General features: G+C 41.5%; 1 protein-coding gene across 7 annotated transcripts in view; it reads right to left on the minus strand.

The window, feature by feature from the left end:
• Nucleotides 1-5,498, minus strand: part of Tnik (TRAF2 and NCK interacting kinase) — a 375,407-nt gene extending 369,909 nt beyond the window's left edge. For 6 of the 7 annotated variants that reach the window (XR_013436636.1, XM_005332470.5, XM_005332469.5 and 3 more), the window contains exon 1: nucleotides 5,045-5,498. Coding sequence is in view for 6 of the 7 variants with exons in the window: in XM_005332470.5 (XP_005332527.2) it covers nucleotides 5,045-5,101 (57 nt within the window). In the remaining variant the exon portion in view is untranslated. The remainder of the gene's footprint in view (nucleotides 1-5,044) is intronic. The other variant, XM_005332471.5, reaches the window with a different exon arrangement.
• Nucleotides 5,499-18,115: the final 12,617 nt, after the last annotated feature.

Below are 18,115 nucleotides of genomic sequence, written 5' to 3' on the forward strand. Positions count from 1 at the left end.
AGGCAGTTTCATTGCAAAGAAAACACCTGTTTAATACCCCTGAAAAACAACAAATACATCTAAAGAAAAACTGCCATGCTGTTGTTGTCTGAAGATACTGTTATCTCATCAATTTGTGTAACTTTACAGAAATCTCATTTTAGACCAAATTTAATTAAGTGCTCTGGGGTAATGAATTAATAATGTTTCGAGATTTCTTTAAGACCCAGGAGACCTCTGACCAGGCTTTAAGTACTGGGCTATTAGTGTTATCATTTTAGGTGTCCACCTCACCCTCCTAGAAAAAGAAAACAAACACTTTGAAAAGGCCCAGACATTTAATAAAATTGCTTGCATTTGAATAACAGATCACCTACAAAGAGAAAAAACTTAAAAAGAAAGACAGAGGAAGGTTTGAATGAATAATGCCCGATAGTTGATACTACCTCAGAAATATGGTAATCTCCAAAAAGCTTCTGAGCCAAGCTTACCTCACATGCAATGAATGCTGATACCCAAGGCTAAGCTCAAATGAGGATATCAGAGAAACATACAAGGTCAGATTGGCACATAAAAGGGAACAGGCAACGAAGGTCTACTGAGGTGCTACCGAAAAGAAGCCTCTTCTGATACTTTTTTCCCAGGATCATTTTCTATTAGGTGCAATCACCAGGATCAAATGTTGGTGGAATCAAGTTCCCCCAAAAAGTTCTACCTAACACGGAATAGCACATTTGTAATGGTGTGCTGGGCTTTTGAAAGCACTGCCATAAATATTTGATTTTTTGAAACCAGTGAACAAGGAAGGCAAGCAGTTGTGATCATTCCCATTTTTAGGTTGACTAAGAAGATGTGGACACAGAACCCAAAGCTAGTGCTCATTCTACTCCACTGGCTTATACATTCATTCCCACTTTCATTCATTTATCTAATTAATGGAGACTTGGGACTCAAAGATGACCCTGTGGGCCATAAGCAAGCCCACAGTCTGGTGAGGAGACAGAAAGAAAACCTCACACCAATGATATCACAAGCATTAAAAGTGTAGTTAAGAATATGTGCAAGATTCCAGGTATAGTCAATGCTTAAATCTGAGTTTTGATGGAAAAAGGAACAGCTAGGCCCAAAACGGGGTGAGGGGTTTAGAAAAGACAAGTGTAGGTCATCTAATTCCATTCAAATAGAAAAGTATGTGTGAGCCCTGGCAGAAGCCAAGAGTATGAGATCAGCAGTGGCCAAATCCTGGCCTTGAATGCCTTACCCCGTGGGCCAAGCTAAAGACAGCCAAGATGCTCAGGTTCAGAAATATTTTAATCTTCAAAAAGCTCTCTGGGCTGAGCTCACCTCATGTGCAATAAAGCATCCTGGTGGCAAGTTTCATCTTTTAATATCATGATGTCTTGAAGCAAGAATGACTCAAGGCCCAGGTTTGAATGAGTAAATTGTTTGCTGTAGCCTATGTATGTATACACACATTTCCATACACCCACATGGATAGAGTTTATATCCATAATACTATATATATAATATCCGTATCCACATAGATTGTACAAAACATCCACAGACTCCATAAACCTCTCGTGTAGACATCTGAATAATGTGTGTGTCTAGACTGACCCCTTGGGACATGTTCAGATGGAGATGGGTTACTAGGAGAGGCTACCCATGCAGGACAGCCATCTGCCTTGTATCATTCAGTCATCTGCCTGCAAAGGAAGCACAGAGAGGAGGGGGACAAAATGAATTTCAGAGGTGCCTTAAAGCTCCATGGTTATCTGTATTACCAATTTACTTGCATGAAGCAGTTTCCCTTCTGCATAAATAAAATTCCATCACCCCACTGAAATTATTCCTCTCTGCCATTTTTTGGTGCTCAGGCAGAAAATGTATTATTGATTTCTGATTCAGCCACAGACAACGTGACTTAGAGCAAAGAGCACTGAATAAAGAGTCAGAAACCCTAGAATCTCTCCTCAAACCATTCTTCTTACCTCCCCTAATCCCCATCCCCCCAACCCCTGTGGCTGTGGACATAGAGCAACAGACTTCACCTCTCTGGGTTTCTCCTTCCCATGTGTTAAATGTAAGGTGTGGCAGAGCAATCTTCAATTTTCTTTCAGTTCTAAATCTGTGAAAATATCTCCACCCCCAAGATTCAGTTTCATGAGTTCTAAAAATCAAGACTAAAATTGAATTCTGATTATTTTCTAACCAAAAAAGACTCAGCTTCGTTTTACTTTTAAAAAACCATCCAAATCTTGCATAATTTAAATGATCAGTACTGTCACTGGTTGTTCTGGTTTGAATTATGCATTGTTCCTATTTGGGGAAAATTTAGACTGGGTCCAGTCTAGGATCACTGGCTGAGAACAATAAGCCCCCAAAGTGAGAAAGATAAGGCCTCTCCAGACAGGATCTCTTTTTTAATGCATTGAGCCCAGGGTTTACAAAAAGAGCATTGATTGTGTACATTAAAGAGCCACTGAAACAGCAAGGGACTGGTAAGGCCGCAGCAAATTCTCCTAGAAGCCACTGACCTTGGCTGCATTTCAGGGGTCAGGCACTCACTCCCCAGGAGGTACTCAGCAGGCAGGCCTATGGAGGGCTAAGGGACAAATCAGATGTCTCATCTCCATGAGCCCCCCCTCTCCAAATTTGAGGAGGTAGAGATGATCACCCTCTGATTTGTGGAAATCACCTCTGGCCTTTAAAGCCACATTGGCCCGCACACAAGGCTGGTGGAAGACCCCATCAATGCGGGGAGCAAATGTCTGCACACCATCATTTAAGTCTTCCTGCCAGCAGTCACTGGGATAAACTGCCTTCCCTCTTAGTACATCTCCAGGCAGGCAGAGAACTAAGCCAGCAGCTCAGGCCACAAAGAACAATTTCCGTGAATCATGCAAAGATATCTTTTCAAAATACAGATTACCAGGGTACAGGTTTTCCCAATGAGAAATGCCTTCAAGGTGGGCCCAGGAGTCTTCATGGTTACTCTTAAGCCTACAGGCAGGCACTGTGTCTGGTGTCTCAGAAAACCTCAGCCAACAGAAAGCCCACATGAGACAAGTCCCAGCTCAACTTAAAAACACATCAGAGTGCTTTCCATTTAGGAATAATGTCCAGATTGCAGCTCAGGGGAATCACTGCAAATCTTGCTCATTGTTCAGAGCAAGATTTTGCCACTTCCCTCCTTTGCCACTCCCCTCCTCCCCAAATCCCAGTCATCCATCCACCCGATTAACATTAACCCGCCAGCAGCAACTCCCATCCAGAAAGTAGGGCAAGTGAACACACACAGTCCCTAAAGCAGGAAGCCACAGACTGGTCCAAAGCACCCACCCTGTTACCAACCCCACCCCTAGCTGCCCAGAGGGCAAGGGGTTCTGGATGTGGTATTCCGGCACCAAGAAAACAGCCGGCTTACTGTAATAATGCATGAATGAGCTCTGGCCACACAACTATCAGAACAGCCCATGTCAAATGACATCCTGTTTCTTCTCAACTCCAGCACTGCCTTGCTAAAACCTCAACTCCTGGACCAACCGATTAAGGGGAAGGGGAAAAGGACTAGAAAAAGAGATGGGGGAGAGGTTTATGGAGACTAAAGAAAAAGTAACACTTTGATTAGAGAGGTAGCTCTTTCAAATATCCAAGGAGAGGTAATGTCAGAAGAAACATTAGACATTCAGGTAAATGGCCCCAAGATTCAGCATCAATCTAACAATGTATTCCTCTGGAGGGCAAGTGAACTTCCACCCCTACTGCCTGTCTCAGCGACCACAGAGCCACCCTGGACTGGGTTTCACCCACACTCCATACATCAAGTACATGCACTTGCTATTTTCTTTTTAATTTTATTTTTTTTGGTTCACGAGAGGAAGACACGGCCCCCAGATTGGTGTCCAATATTTCTCAGATTCCGGCTGCTCCCACCACCGCCACCCCTCATCCCCTTCCTAGCAGGCAACATCTAATTAAAATGGCAAGAAAGCTCAGCCCCCTTCCCCGAAGGAGTGTGTTGGGATCCGGGGTTGGGGGTGGGGAAATGTGGAGGCTGCACTGGGATTCCTGGTGTTCTGATCTCAAAACAACAGCAAAATGGATTCTGTATCAGTGATGTCTTAGTCAATACAATGAAAAGCGTCTGAGGTAATTCACGTGAAGGTAAACGCGAAGCAGCGGGGCAGGGGGAAGGGAGGTGCTCTACCAAAGAATGGCCACAGACACGGGGGAAAACACACACACACACACACACACACACACACACACACTCACACACTCCAGGGAGTTCCGGTCTGATTGGGAGACAACTGAAAACACATCCCTTTCACCTGCTTAAGTTCAAGCCATAAAACTGAAATGTCACAGTCACAAAGTCGGAAAGCACAGGCAGGGCTGAGTTAAAACCATAAATAAAGGTGAGTGGCAGACTGGCATTTCAGCGAGCGCTTGAGAGGGAGCCAGGGTGGGAGGCAGAAAAGGGGGAGGGGGACGCAGTTGTCATCTACAAGACCCGCGTAGCAAAAACTGCCCCCTTGGAGCAGTGGGTTCGGCTTGGCAGGGACAGGAGGCTCACAATGTCATCTTGCAGGTAGCTGGAAAACGTGAGGGGGCCAGTGGCTTTATTCACGCGGTTATTCTTTTTGCCGAAAGGGACAGTTGGGTCTCGCGCCTTGGCAAGAGACGGCTGCCCAGGGCGTGTATACACACACACACACACACACACACACACACACACACACACACACACACACACAGACACACCACGAGCCTTTCATTTTAATGCTCTTACACCGGTCTAATTTGAAATTGGCATAAGCTTCCCGAGCTCTCGGGGAGCATCGGCCACAGCCAGAGGAGAAAACGTACCGCACAGTCCCTGCCGTAGGGGCTCAGCCAGGAGCACCTCAGCAACCCCCGAATCAAAATCCGAATGCAGGTTCCCTCGGGGTTGCATGCCTTCCGCTGCTGCCCACCAGCCCCAGCCCCAGTCCACTCACCGGAGCCCACTCTCCCTGCCCCAAACCACTGGAAAGAAATCAGAAAGCACGTTTCTGCTCACCCTCAGAGCCGAGAGATCGATTTCATCCAGGCTGCGAGCCGGGGAGTCGCTCGCCATGTCTACTTCTTCGCCGGAGAAATGGACCAAAACCACCCCGAAGCTTCTCCCTTGGAAATTCCACCTTGGTCTATTTCACTCGCGTCCTCATGCGGGTGTCGCGCCAGAGGCCCCGGGCCAAACCTCCCCCGCCCACCCCAGCCCCTCCGAGCCTGAGCACGATCCTCCGCGCGTCTGTCCGCCGGTCCGGGAGCCCAACCTGCACGGATCTCCAAGCCCGGAGCCGCGGTGCGTGTGGGCTGCGCGCCCTGATCGGCTAAGGGCGCTGGGGCTGCGTGGGTGTATTTAAATGGGACATGCTTCTTTGCTTGTGCGTGGATGGCGGCTGCATTGGCTGTTATAATGAGACACATCAACTCCTCCACTCAGCTGGGGGGGTGGGGGTGGAGAACCACACAGAACTGTCTATCACCGCTTCCTGGGAGGAGTAAAAGTGGGGGGGGGGAGGCGGAGGAGGCGTGGTCTCCGACTGGGGAGAGGCCACGCTTCCTGACCCTGTCCCTCTGCACTAGCGTGGATTGGGGGAGGGGCGCGCGCCCTTTCCGCCCAGGCTTTTGCGGGCTAATGGGGATGGATCGGAAGAGCTGTTCCTGAACCTAGGCGTGCTTATCGCAAGGACTCAAGCTCTATTTTTGTGTGTCCGATTTATGCACTGCAGCAAAATGGCCCTTCAGCCGCATTTTGGGGGTTCTCGGAGGGGTTCGAATGCTCTAGCGCTGAAAAAGAAGCCTGAGGAAAAAAAAAAAAGAACGACGCCCTCCCTCCCCATTAATTATTTGTGGGGCTGGAGTAAGGCGGGCTGGTGCAACCGGTGCATATAAGGACTTGTGTGCAGGGAAGGGGATCCGCCTCCAGACGCGGAACGAGTGGGGGAGAAGCGCACACGCAGGGCGCGCAGCCTGGCGCTTCAGCAGTGTGTAGGGGACGCGAGGTCGGGGCCACCGGTGGCCCCCGGGAAGCTGGATGACAGGCCCAGGACGCCGGTCACTCGCTGCTTCGGGGCTGGGAAGGTTTGCCAGTAGCGGGAAAGCTAGGGGATTTGAGCTCCCTCTTGACATCACCACACCCAAGACCTGCTCGTGCCGCAATTCCCCACGGAAATGACCGAATTGAAACGAGAAGCTTATTCTCTGGGTGCAGTAGCTAGAATGTTTCAGGTAACTCCAAGGCCGGCATTGGGTAAGCCACATTAGGACAGTATTTCTCCTTCAGGCGGCATTTCGGAGCTGACCTACCCAGATTGATGGAGAAAGTTTGGCTGGTGGATAAGATGTAACATGGAAGACATACGCGTGAGAGCTATTTCACTTCGCCTGCTTTCTCATTTAAACGCTGGGTGTTTACTGTGGCAAACATGACATTCTGTGATCAAGAAAGTGAAGTCACTTCCCGCAGCTTCCCCGCGCTCTCCGGGGCCTTAGCCAAGCGAAATATCTTGGAAGAAAACGCAAAATCTGAACTTTCCCCTACAAACATACCAGTAGCTCATAAAATATTCTTTGAATCTCTGTTAAGACGGGGATCTACCTATGGCCAAATACAGTGAAGGGTTTTAATTACGTAGCGTGAAGATGAGCTTCAGAATAAGATTTTTTTGAATGAATGAATGGAAACTTATGCAGTTAGTTCATCAAGACTGCTAACATTAAAAGACTTTTAAACAGCATTCAGTGTTTTGCTGTACTGTTTTTGTTAGTAATACTGAATTTATTCCTATGCACTGTGGATCAGAGACCATGAAACTTGAAAATTGTTGCAACATCTCAACAGCTGTAACAGTTTGGGAGCTTTTGTCTTTAAATGTTATATGTCAAACGTGTTATATTAAAATTGTGCTCTTTGACTTCTCATTTTCTAATGAAACCATCCAAGTCGATGTAATAAGTACTATGCAGTAAACCACCATGTCAGAATGACATTAAAAAAAAACATTATTTTCCATCATTATCATTTTCCCCTTCTGTGTCCTCTTTATTATTATTCATCTGTACCCTTTATCTGAACAATAGGTTAATGTATTGTCTCAGTGTGAAAGAAAATTTAAGATCAGGTATTGACACATAAACAGAACTATTTTTAAAAGGTCAAACATGGAAATGTGAGATAAACTTTTTTCCCTCTACAGAGGGCCTTCATTTTATACCCCAGAGTTTATCTGCCACATCGCAAGCAGGTCAGTTCTTTTAACATTAGTAACCTGTTCAGGCCATGAAGATACATACAGTGACACTGGCACTAAATTCAACTCTTGGGTTTAGGATGGGATTAGAGGATTATACATGCAGCACAGTGATAGGTACTAAATGGAGAGGGCTTTCTTAGAGCTCCTACTCACCAGAGGTAAGAGCCAGGTGAAGGTAGGGGAGCTGGCTACAGGAAATGCCATAAAAGGAATGATTAGCATAGCAAATGTACCTCCAACTAGTGCCACAGATGAGGAGGTGGAAGCTCCAAGCAGTTTGTACAGCTGGAGGTGAAGTAATGATTGTGATTCTTGGAACTTGGGAAGAAAACAGAGGTCAGATCAGGTGGAGCTTTGCATGCCTCATTTAAGAACTTGAACTTTATCCTTTAGATCAAGTGTAGAACAACCTTCAGCTACATGAGTACAAACTTCCTGATTTTTTTTTTTTTTTGGCCTGGTCAGTATACTTCCTGTAACTATTACTACTTAACATTTTTCTTTAAATCAACACTTTTATTTTTCCCTACCTTTAATTTAAAAGAAAACATAAATCACTACTATAAATGGAAAGCTAGCAACACTCGCTTTAAGGAAGGAAACACCTTTAAATAAATATAATAGAAAATAAAGCAGTATTATTAAATTCTAGCTAGCTATCATTGCCTCCCCTCCCCCCACCTCCCCACCTCCCCATCCCCCCATCCTTCCCCTTCTAGCCTAAGACCCGCTCTTAGTTTGTTAGGAGAGAGAATAGCAAACGCCAGAAAGAGCATGCAAGATTCAACCAAAGTGATATTTTCCTCTTGGGGTAATCTGAAGGACTGAGGGAACTGATGCCATCTATGAGCAGTTTGAAAGCCTGCGGAACAATATGATATGCTATTTATGCCTGGGATAAATAGGCAATAAACTATAAAAAGCACCAGCATGGGCAGGAAGCATACAGATCAACTAGTGAGAAGGGAGGAGGAGGAGTGGAATGGGAAGGCACAAAGGAGCCTCCAAGAGGGATACCCTTTTTTTTTTTTTTAATGTTTGAATTGTTAAATCTGGATGATTAGTAATGGTTATTCATTATATTATCTTCAGTATCTTTATATATTTGAAATATTTTATAACTTAAAGATATTTATAAAAGAAAAAGAATCCCAAAGGAGGTTATACTCTCCCTATTACATTCAATGTTAATTAGTGTCAATGTCTACACCAACTAAAACTACACAGTAGAAATCAGAAATACCACTTGTGGAATTTCCAAAAGTACATGCCATACACCTCTATCACCACAAATCTCTAAGTACAGCAGAAAGTAGATTTTTAGTCGTTTGTTGGAGTTGTAAAAGACTGACGACATCAGTGGTCTAGTGACTCTGAGGACTTTGTGGATTATATAAAGCAGGCAGGACAGGATTTCCAGTAGAATCACAAACCAAACTATAAAGGGAGGGACTAGGATCATCTGGGGCAGGGTCAAGCTCAGAGAGGGTGTCATTCATATGGTGAGTAATGAAAGAACAATATTAATTCACTCTTTCATTCATTCAACAAATATGTGAATCATTCTGTGTAAGACCAGTACTAGGCCCTAGAGACAAAACTTTGGTTAAAAAAAAAAAAAAAAAAAAAAAAAAGTCCCTGCCTTCATGGAGAACAATAAACTTGTAAATAAATAATCAATAACTAAGATTATTTTAGTCATATAGTGATGAGTGATATGAAGGAATGTAAGCCTCACCGGTGGACATGACTACCTTCAGCCCTGACACACACTGTTTTGAGTATGGGTACTTGGGCCATTGAGCAAAATAGCATCCCAGAGAGTCGATCACCAATTGCTGGGGGAAATGGGACCACATGCACACACAGAAGATTACCAATATCCTCTTCCCTGCACCATGTACTTTCCAAACCTCCTCCCATCACAATCAGCAAAGCAAGCACTTATAAGTCAGAATTGACACCATACATAGACAAATAAGAGTTTCAACACTAGGATGAGTGGAAAACCAACCCCAAAGCACCATTCATTTGTGGAAATCTATTACTGTGAAAGAGAGACACTTCAATCAACAAACAAAATCAACACCCAAAGTTAATATTATTATAAGAAAAAAAAAGTCTTTTGTTTGTTTTGATACTAGGGATTGAACCCATAGGTGCTTCACCACTGAACCACATCCCCAGCCCTTTTGTATTTTTTATTTTGAGACAGTGTCTCACTAAGTTGCTTAGGACTTCATTAAATTGCTGAGGCTGGCTTTGAACTCACAATCCTCATGACTTAGGCTTCCTAGCCACTGATATTATAGGTGTGCACCACTGCACTCAGCAAAAAGTTTTATAATATACATTTTTGTAATCCTTAGAGGCATAATATGGGAGCTTGCATTCATAAAATAGCAAGGTTATTTTAAAAGCAAACCAGTTAGAGAACTAATTAAGAATGTTTATTGAAATTTTAAAAATGAGTAATTGAATAATAAAGTATTTATGCTACAAATATTCTAAGAATTTTATATGGTCTGAATGTTTGTGTCTCCCCCCCCAAAAAAAAAAAATTCAAATGTTGAAACCTAACCTTAATAGCAATGGTATTAAGAGGTATTGCCCTTAGAAGATGATTAGATCATGAGTGCAGAACCCTTCTGAATAGGTTATGCTTTATAAATAAGGCTTAAAGGAGCCTGCTTGTCCTTCTGCCATATGAGGAAAGATAGAAAGATCATTCGCCCAACATATTGATGGTGCCTTGATACTGGTTTTTCCAGCCTCTGAAATTGTGAGCCATAAATTTCTGTTGTTTACAAATTACCTAGTCTAAGGTATCTTGTTACAGCCACCTAAATGGACTAAGAAAGCATTACATATTTAATATTTATAATCTTAAAGAGCAGGCAATATTATTAGCACATCCATTTTACACATGAGAAAACTGAAGAATATAAAGGTTCAACTTACCCAAAGCAACACAATAAAAGTGACTGAACCAGGATTTGAACTTAGTCTCTTCAATACCATGCTGTAGGGATGCAAGCTGAACTGAAGGGTGAGTTAGTGAAAGAAAAAACTGGGCCCAGTTTTTTTTTTCAGGAGAGGGGATAAAGAGAAAATTTAAGTAACATAGCAAATAAATCCAGAAATTCCAATATTCATCTAATGGGAAATCTAGATGATGGTTGGAAGAAAATACTCAAGGAAATGATAGAAAATATTCCAGTATCTTCAGGTTTAAAGCTCTCATTTGGTGCTGAGCCAAATGCATAAATATAAAATATCATACTTGAACGCATCATAATGGAATTTCAGAGCATGAAAGCTAAAAAGAAAATGCTAAGTTACCTATTTTATTTTTTATCAGCAACAGTGAAGGTTAATATAGAACAAAGTAGTATTCTAAGGGACCTATTTTTAACCTGGAATTCTCTACCCAACTAAATTAACATTTAAGAGAGAATACAAAATAATGACAGATATTTTTAGACACATAAGGATTCAGATGACTGACCATCTCTGAAATTATTTTTAGAAAATACATTCCACTAAAGAGAAACTGAATCCAAAAAGAAAATGTGTGATACAATTTTTTTTTTTTTTTAAAGTGTTGGGTATCCAGCTCTGGGCCTTGCACATGCTAAGTAAATTCTCTAACACTGACCTACTCTCAGCCCAGCAAACTCTGTTTACTACCCACTCAAAGCCATTCTCCTTCCTTACTGGTAAGACACTGATTTTTGAGAATTTATACTCCATATTTTTAAAGAATACGAGTTCTCTCCTGCCCCAGTGGGAGAGTAAATGTTATATTATGTAAACTCATCATAGGAATTCCATTCTGTCCCCTAGTGATTGGTTTAGACATAGGCTTATCACAGAACACTGACAAATGAGGAGGAAAGAGAAGTCTGGTGGGAGTTATGAGAATGGACTTCTCCTTTGAAAATCAAAAATGAAGGGAGGGAGGAAGGAAGAAGATAATTTGTCCAGGAAAAACCTCCAGCCTATAGTAGCTATTCCTAAGATGGCCCCCAAAGAGTCGCACCTCTTGGTATTCACACCTTCACATGGATTCATCCAACACAGAACACAAAGAAGTTCCAAAGCTGGATAATAAATGGCAATTGCTGCTTTTACTTTGCTCTCTTAGCTCCTTGCTCTATGGCAGAGGAGTTCCTCAGTTTTAGCACAATGGGCATTTTGAGTCTGATAATTCTATGTTACAGGAGGCTCTCCTGTGTAGTGTAAGATGTTCATCAGCAGCCTTGGTCTCCATCCACCAGGTATCAATAGTATCTTCTAGTTTGTGACAACAAAAAATGTCTCCATACATTGTTGAATGTCCCCTGGTAAGCAAAATCACCCCTTGAGAACAACTGCTCCCAAAGATGTCGGCCACCGTGTCCTGCAGACATTCATGCTCCTTACCAGTCATGTGAGAAAGCCAGTTTGAAGCACATCCTCAGCCACAGTCCTCAGAGGACTGCCATTCCAACTCCTGACTATCACCTCATGAAAGACCCTGAGCTAGAACCAACCAGAACAGCTGCTCCCAATCCCTGACCCACAGAAAACATGACAGATAATACATTTTATGATTAAGTCATTTGATTTGTCATACATTATCTTCCGACAAGGAGTATGAGAATATAATAGCTGGAGCTATAGATGTCTTCTTCCTACCATGACAGATGAACTTGAGAAAAAAGTGAAAAGCACTTGGGTCCTTTGTGACATCACTGAACCACTAAATTAACCCAGAAACAACATACCTGTGAATTTTTTTTTCTATGCAAAATAAGTTTTTCTCATTTTTAAGTCACATTTAGTTGAGTATTCAAACACTTCCTAAAATAAAAATCAAAATTTGATTAAATCTCTATCATTGCTAATTTGTAAAATAAAAATAAATAATGACAATCTATAAAAGTATTATATCATGGGCATAAGTAGAAAGGAGAGAGAAAATCAGGCTAAGATTTTTGTCTTATTCGGAGATGTATATAGACATTGTATTATTTTTAAATACACAGAAAAAAAATTATTGATGCATGATTAGTATAAGGTCACCATATAAGTGAATATAAGTTGAATATTTAAAGTATAAACTATTTGAATGGAAAAAAACAAGGGTAACTTGACAAATTCAATAAAGTGAATAAAAGAAAAATGTAAAATAGAATATACAGCATAAAGGACATATTTTTAGGCAATTTGGCCCTTCTAGCATTGATTTTACTTTTGTGTACCATAGTAGGCAGAATAATGGTTCCTAAAAGATGTCCATGGTCCAGGGCCTGAAACCCATGATTATGTTGCCCAACAAGGGAAAGTGACTTCCCAGGTGTGTTCAAGTCAAGGAATCTGAGATGGAAAGACCATCCCAACTCCTTATCAAATTGTACCCAAAGTAATCACAAGGTTCCTTGAAAGTGACAAAAGAAGACAGTAAAGAAGTAGAGCAAGGTGTGATACAGAAAAGGCACACAGAAATGCAATTTTGAGAATGAAGGAAGGGGACCATATGTCACAGAGTGAGCAGCCTCTAGAAGCTGCATAGGATAAGGAAACAAATTCTCTCTCAGAGCTTCCAGGAAGAAAAGTGGTCCTGCTAGCACCTATGTTTTAGCCCAGTAAGACCTATTTTGAACTTCTGAACTACAGACTATAGAGGCAATAAGTTTGTGTTGCTAAAAGCCACCGAGTTTGAGGCAGTTTGTCACACAGTGATTAAAAAAAAAAAAATACAGCAGACTTCCTTTTTCCAAATTTCCTCTTGAGTAATCTCTCTTTTATTTCAGTTATGGATAATCGGGGCTGTTATTCAAGATTTCTGCTCATTGGCAGTCAAAGGGTGAGGAGGTGTGTGAAGTTAGAAGAGTGGAAGGCCCTTCCCTGAAACCTGGAACTTAAGGATGGATGACCACCAGACTGGAAGTGGCTAGTGTTCCTTCACTCCAGTTAAGCCACCCCACCCATGAGGTAACCCACAGGAGAAAATTCCTCCTTTCTAGTCCTTGGAATAGGAAGTTATGTTTCCTTGCTTCCTGCTCAGTTCCAAGCTTGTTTCCCTGTGCTAGTTATTTATTCCTGCATAATAAACCATCTCAAAATGAAGGGACTCAAAACAATGAAGAGCTTATAGTTTTGTGCTGGACTATTAGGAGTGTTCAGCCAGGGATGATGGCTGGAAGCTTCAGTTCCTCTCCAGGTGGGTGTCTCCATGGGTTGTCAGGGCTTCTTTGTAGCAATGTGGCTAAGTTGCAAGAACAAGCGCCCAATGAGAACCAGGGAGAAGTTGGTTACCTTTTATGAAGTGGGCTCAGCAGTCTTGTAACTTAAATTCACCACTGTCATGAATCTACGCAGATTCAGAAGGACGGCACATATACCCCATCTTTCAATGAATGAAGTATTGAAGTCACATTGAAAATGAGCATGTGGGACAGAGGATGCCATTCCAGTATTTTTTGAAAATTAAAACTACCACATTCTGCAAACTTTACTGTCAATTCTCTGTGCTCAATATTTGGTCTTTTTTGCTCATGGTTAACCAAAACTGGTTTCTGCTTTTCATTGAAATCAAAGAACAATGTAGCAGGCCTAAGTTTATGTGTATCAGAATAAGGAAAAATATTTAAATTTCTTATTAAAAGACAGAAGCTTTCAGAGTGCTTAAAAACAAAGCAAAATAACCCCATTAAATTAAGAATACACATGCTGCCAGGCACAGTGGAGCACTCCTGTCATCCCAGTGGCTCAGGAAGCTGAGACAGGAGGAACAAAGTTCAAAGCCAGCCTCAGCAAAAGGAAGGAGCTAAGCAACTCAGTGAGCCCGTCTCTAAGTAAATCACAAAATAGAGCTGGGGATGTGGCTCAGTGGTTGAGTGCCTCTGAGGTCAATCCCTGGTACCCAACACCCCACAGCCTCCACCTTCCACCAAATAATAATAATAATAATAATAATACACATGGTTTTCAAATCTTGCATTGCAAATTCATGAACTTTGACCAAACTGCAATGTTTGATAATTTCCAAAAAGTATCAATCATTTATGTCCATTTTCAGGCCACATCACTAGGATATGTCAACATTCATGTAATAGATTTATCTAAATATTTATCTAAATATATATAATATATTTATCTAAATATATAATTCACAATTCTTGGAACTTTTTAAAACTAGAATGGCCTTTGTTTTCCATTGTACTTAAACTTGCTCCCAGGAATCCAACCAGAAATTTATCATCATCTTAAACCTCTCTTACTTAGAAAACAAAAGCTTCAATTTCCTTTTGTCTATTGCTCACCTTATACTTATGACTTCCTGGTAGCCTCCTGTGCCATCACCACTGTTTTCTGCCTCTCTGAGGTGCCATGTCTGTCCATTGGTAGAATTCTTCATTACTTTCCCATTGGTTTACCCTCTTGCCCATTTCCCTTTCTGTTTCTAAGCAGGACCTCAAAGTGTTCAGGACCCTGAAATTCAATATACCATATTCCATGCAACCTGATCTGAGGGCAAGAACATGACCCTGGAGCTATGCTTCTTGAGGTCAAATCTCAAAATAAAAAAGAAAAGTAACATAGTCTTATTGTTTTCCATTGATGATAGAAAGAAAGAATTGAAGAAAGAAAGAAAGGAGAAAGGAAGGAAGGAAGGAAGGAAGGAAGGAAGGAAGGAAGGAAGGAAGGAAGGAAGGAAGATAGTTTAAAAGAAAAATCTAGTTACTCTTGGAACAATAATGCCAAGTGACTACATGTATTTTGTATAAAATGAGTTTGGAGCGATTTTCTTAATTATGCAGCATCACTGAAGCCCAGAGACAAACACAACACTTTATCTAAAATACCAGTATTACACTTTCTCTAAACACAGAAAACTATTTTTATTAGAAATTTGGCACGAACTTCCAAAACATTTTCTGTTTTTATTCTTTGAGAATTTCCCAACAACAAATATGCATTAAAATTTTAATATGCAGCTGTAATCCTTCAATATTTATTGAAAAATTTAATTGTTTATAATTTCTTGGAAGTTGCTTAATCTCCTTAAATCCTGAAGCAGTTTTAAATTTAGTTGTATTCTGGCCAAATAATGGAGTTTTCAGCTTGCTTTTCCTTCAGTAATTTTTAGGGACTAACCTAGCATCTTGCAACAGTAACACTTCAATACACATCCGTTCAGTGACCAAACATACTGTAATGGAAATGATTAAAGGACATTTATTCAGATCACCAAGGGCCTATCCAGACCATGCCGGAAGCCTTCTGTGCTTTACTCCCTGCTGGCTATCTCAATTTGCTTCCACTTTTTCCACATAACTTTTCAACAGAACCATGTCCTGTTTAATTTTTAGATTTAAAGTTTCCCCTACTCCATCATGCATACAAAATAACCTCCACTGTTGCATTTGATAGCCACATAGACAAAGAGTCACAACCCCACAGGTCAGCTAGAGCTGGGGGAAGGGATGGAAGGCCAGATGGGTCTGTCCATGAAGTCATAGAATAGATAAAACTTTTTTTTTTATCAGACTTTTAAAGCTAGAAGGGAGTTTAGAGATAACCAAGTCCAACCCCCTCATTTTACAGATAAGGAAATCAAGGTCCAGAGACACTATGTGACTTACTCAGTGTCAAGAAAAGGGCTTTGAGGACTGAAGGCTTTGTACTTAACAAAAAAGAAAAAAAAGCAAGGTTGTATTTATTGATATTGTTTCCCATGAGATTCCCAGTCCACTACTCCTTCTATGATACCCTATTGTGTCCCAGACTTTTAAAGTACTCTCCACTTTTGAGGTGCTTTTTATCTCAAAGGAACTGTACAGTACACACCATACCTGGTTGCATTTCCCTTACAGTGTGGGCATCCTGTGAGCTTAAGATAAATGAGTTGGTTTGCTGTGCCTGCATTGGCTCTACTGGGAAGAAGTTGTCAAAACGGAGCCAGTGCTTGTATGAGTAGGTTCCTTGGGTCCAAGGAATAAATCAAGGAAGGAGGGGTTTTGGGATCAGCTGGTCAAAGAGGGTGGAAGCCCAACATCCCCAAAGATCTATCACACTCTCATCATGTGGTTACATAGATGAATATTAAGGCACACACCAGAAAGTACTTTCTCTTTCAGTGCTTGAGAGATTAGATTATATTGTTGGCTTTTTTTTTTTTTTTCCTAATGCTGCTGGTTCAGCTCTATTTCTCTAGTGCCAACTATAATGCCTAAAATATTAAATGACTTCAATGAACACTTGAATAAAAGTGATGCTTATTAAAAAAATGAATCAATAAATCATGAAATCTAGTGAAACAGCTGCTTAAGGATAGACAGAACTAGCCACTCTGAAGCCAGTAAATTTTGGACTAGTCTTTGAAGCCCTCTAAGTGTCAACATTTTCAACTTGTCGTGATTTTGCCTGACTAGTTGATTCTGAGAATAAATCAAAAGTGTCAACAGTAAAACTGTGTCAAAAGTTGACCAAAAAAAAAAAAAAAAAAATCAGCTGTAGGGCTTGGGTTGTGGCTCAGTAGTAGAGCCCTCTCCTAGCATGTGTGAGGCCCTGGGTTCCATCCTAAGCACCACATAAAAAAAATAATTAAATAAAATAAAGGTATTGGGTCCCACTACAACTAAAAAAATAAATATTAAAAAAATCAGCTGTAGATTTGTTTTTCTCATCTATTCATGAAGATTATAAACTCATTTACTCATCCTGTGTCCACTCATCAAAACGGGTTCAGTAGAGGGATAGAGGGGTCATCAACATAGTCTCTACCTTAGAATTTAAGCAGAATTTGTAAAAGTGATCCCTGGGACACTTCCATCAGGGACAGGGCTTGATGAATATGCAGAGTCTCAGAATATTGGGGAGCAAGACTCAGAAATATTCACTTTTATTATACACACACACACACACATATGTAAGTATTCTTTTTTCAGTAGAATGCTCTACCACTGAGCTACATCCTCAACCTTTTATATTTTTATTTTGAGACAAGGTCTTGCTGAGTTGCCCAGGCTGGCCTCAGACTTATGTTCCTCATGCCTCAGTCTCAGCCTGCAGAGTCACTGAGATTACAGGTGTGTGCCACTGTACCTGGCAAATCTTTACTTTTAAACAAGTATCCTCTCAGGTGCCTTTCTCCCCATTCCCAAATATTTGGTGAGTGCCTATGGTAAGCAAGGCCCTCCTTGGTTAGACTGAATTTATAATGGCAGCAATGGGAGCAGATTATAGCACTGCAAGAGACAAAAGCCAATCTTACACAAACAAATGTAATGAAACATAGGCTAAGTGACTGCAAAAGAGCTGACAGAGGTGGAAAGGATTCAAGGATTCAGAGACAGAGTATTGTTGGTAAATTCTCAGTGAAGCAGACCCAGAAAAGCTGTTGAGGATTCAGGACTGCACCATGCTAGAAATTCTGGAAACAGAACCAGACCAAGAGCTCCTTCTTTGGGACAGTGCTATGACCTGAAGATTTGTGTCCCCTGCATATTCGTATGTTGAAATCCTACTCCCCCAAGAGGGTTGTATTAGGAGGTAGGGCCTTTTGGGGTGCTGGCCAGGACCTGAGGGCAAAGACACAGCAAGGAGGCCACTATCTCTGAGGAAATACCCCTTCCCAGATGCCAAATTTGCTGGTGCCTTGATCTTGAACTTCCCAGTCTCTAGAACAGCAAGAAATAAATGTCTGTTCTTTTTCAGCCACCTGGTTTATGGTATTTTGTTATAGCAACCTGAACATTCTAAGGCTTCACCAAAGCATCAGGTCAGCCTTGCTCCTTGTGGTAGAAAAGCAATCAGGCCATTCTATTGTTTTGTCTTTTCTT

Source organism: Ictidomys tridecemlineatus, chromosome 3 (assembly GCF_052094955.1).
Source record: "Ictidomys tridecemlineatus isolate mIctTri1 chromosome 3, mIctTri1.hap1, whole genome shotgun sequence".
Classification (NCBI taxonomy): Eukaryota; Metazoa; Chordata; class Mammalia; order Rodentia; family Sciuridae; genus Ictidomys; species Ictidomys tridecemlineatus.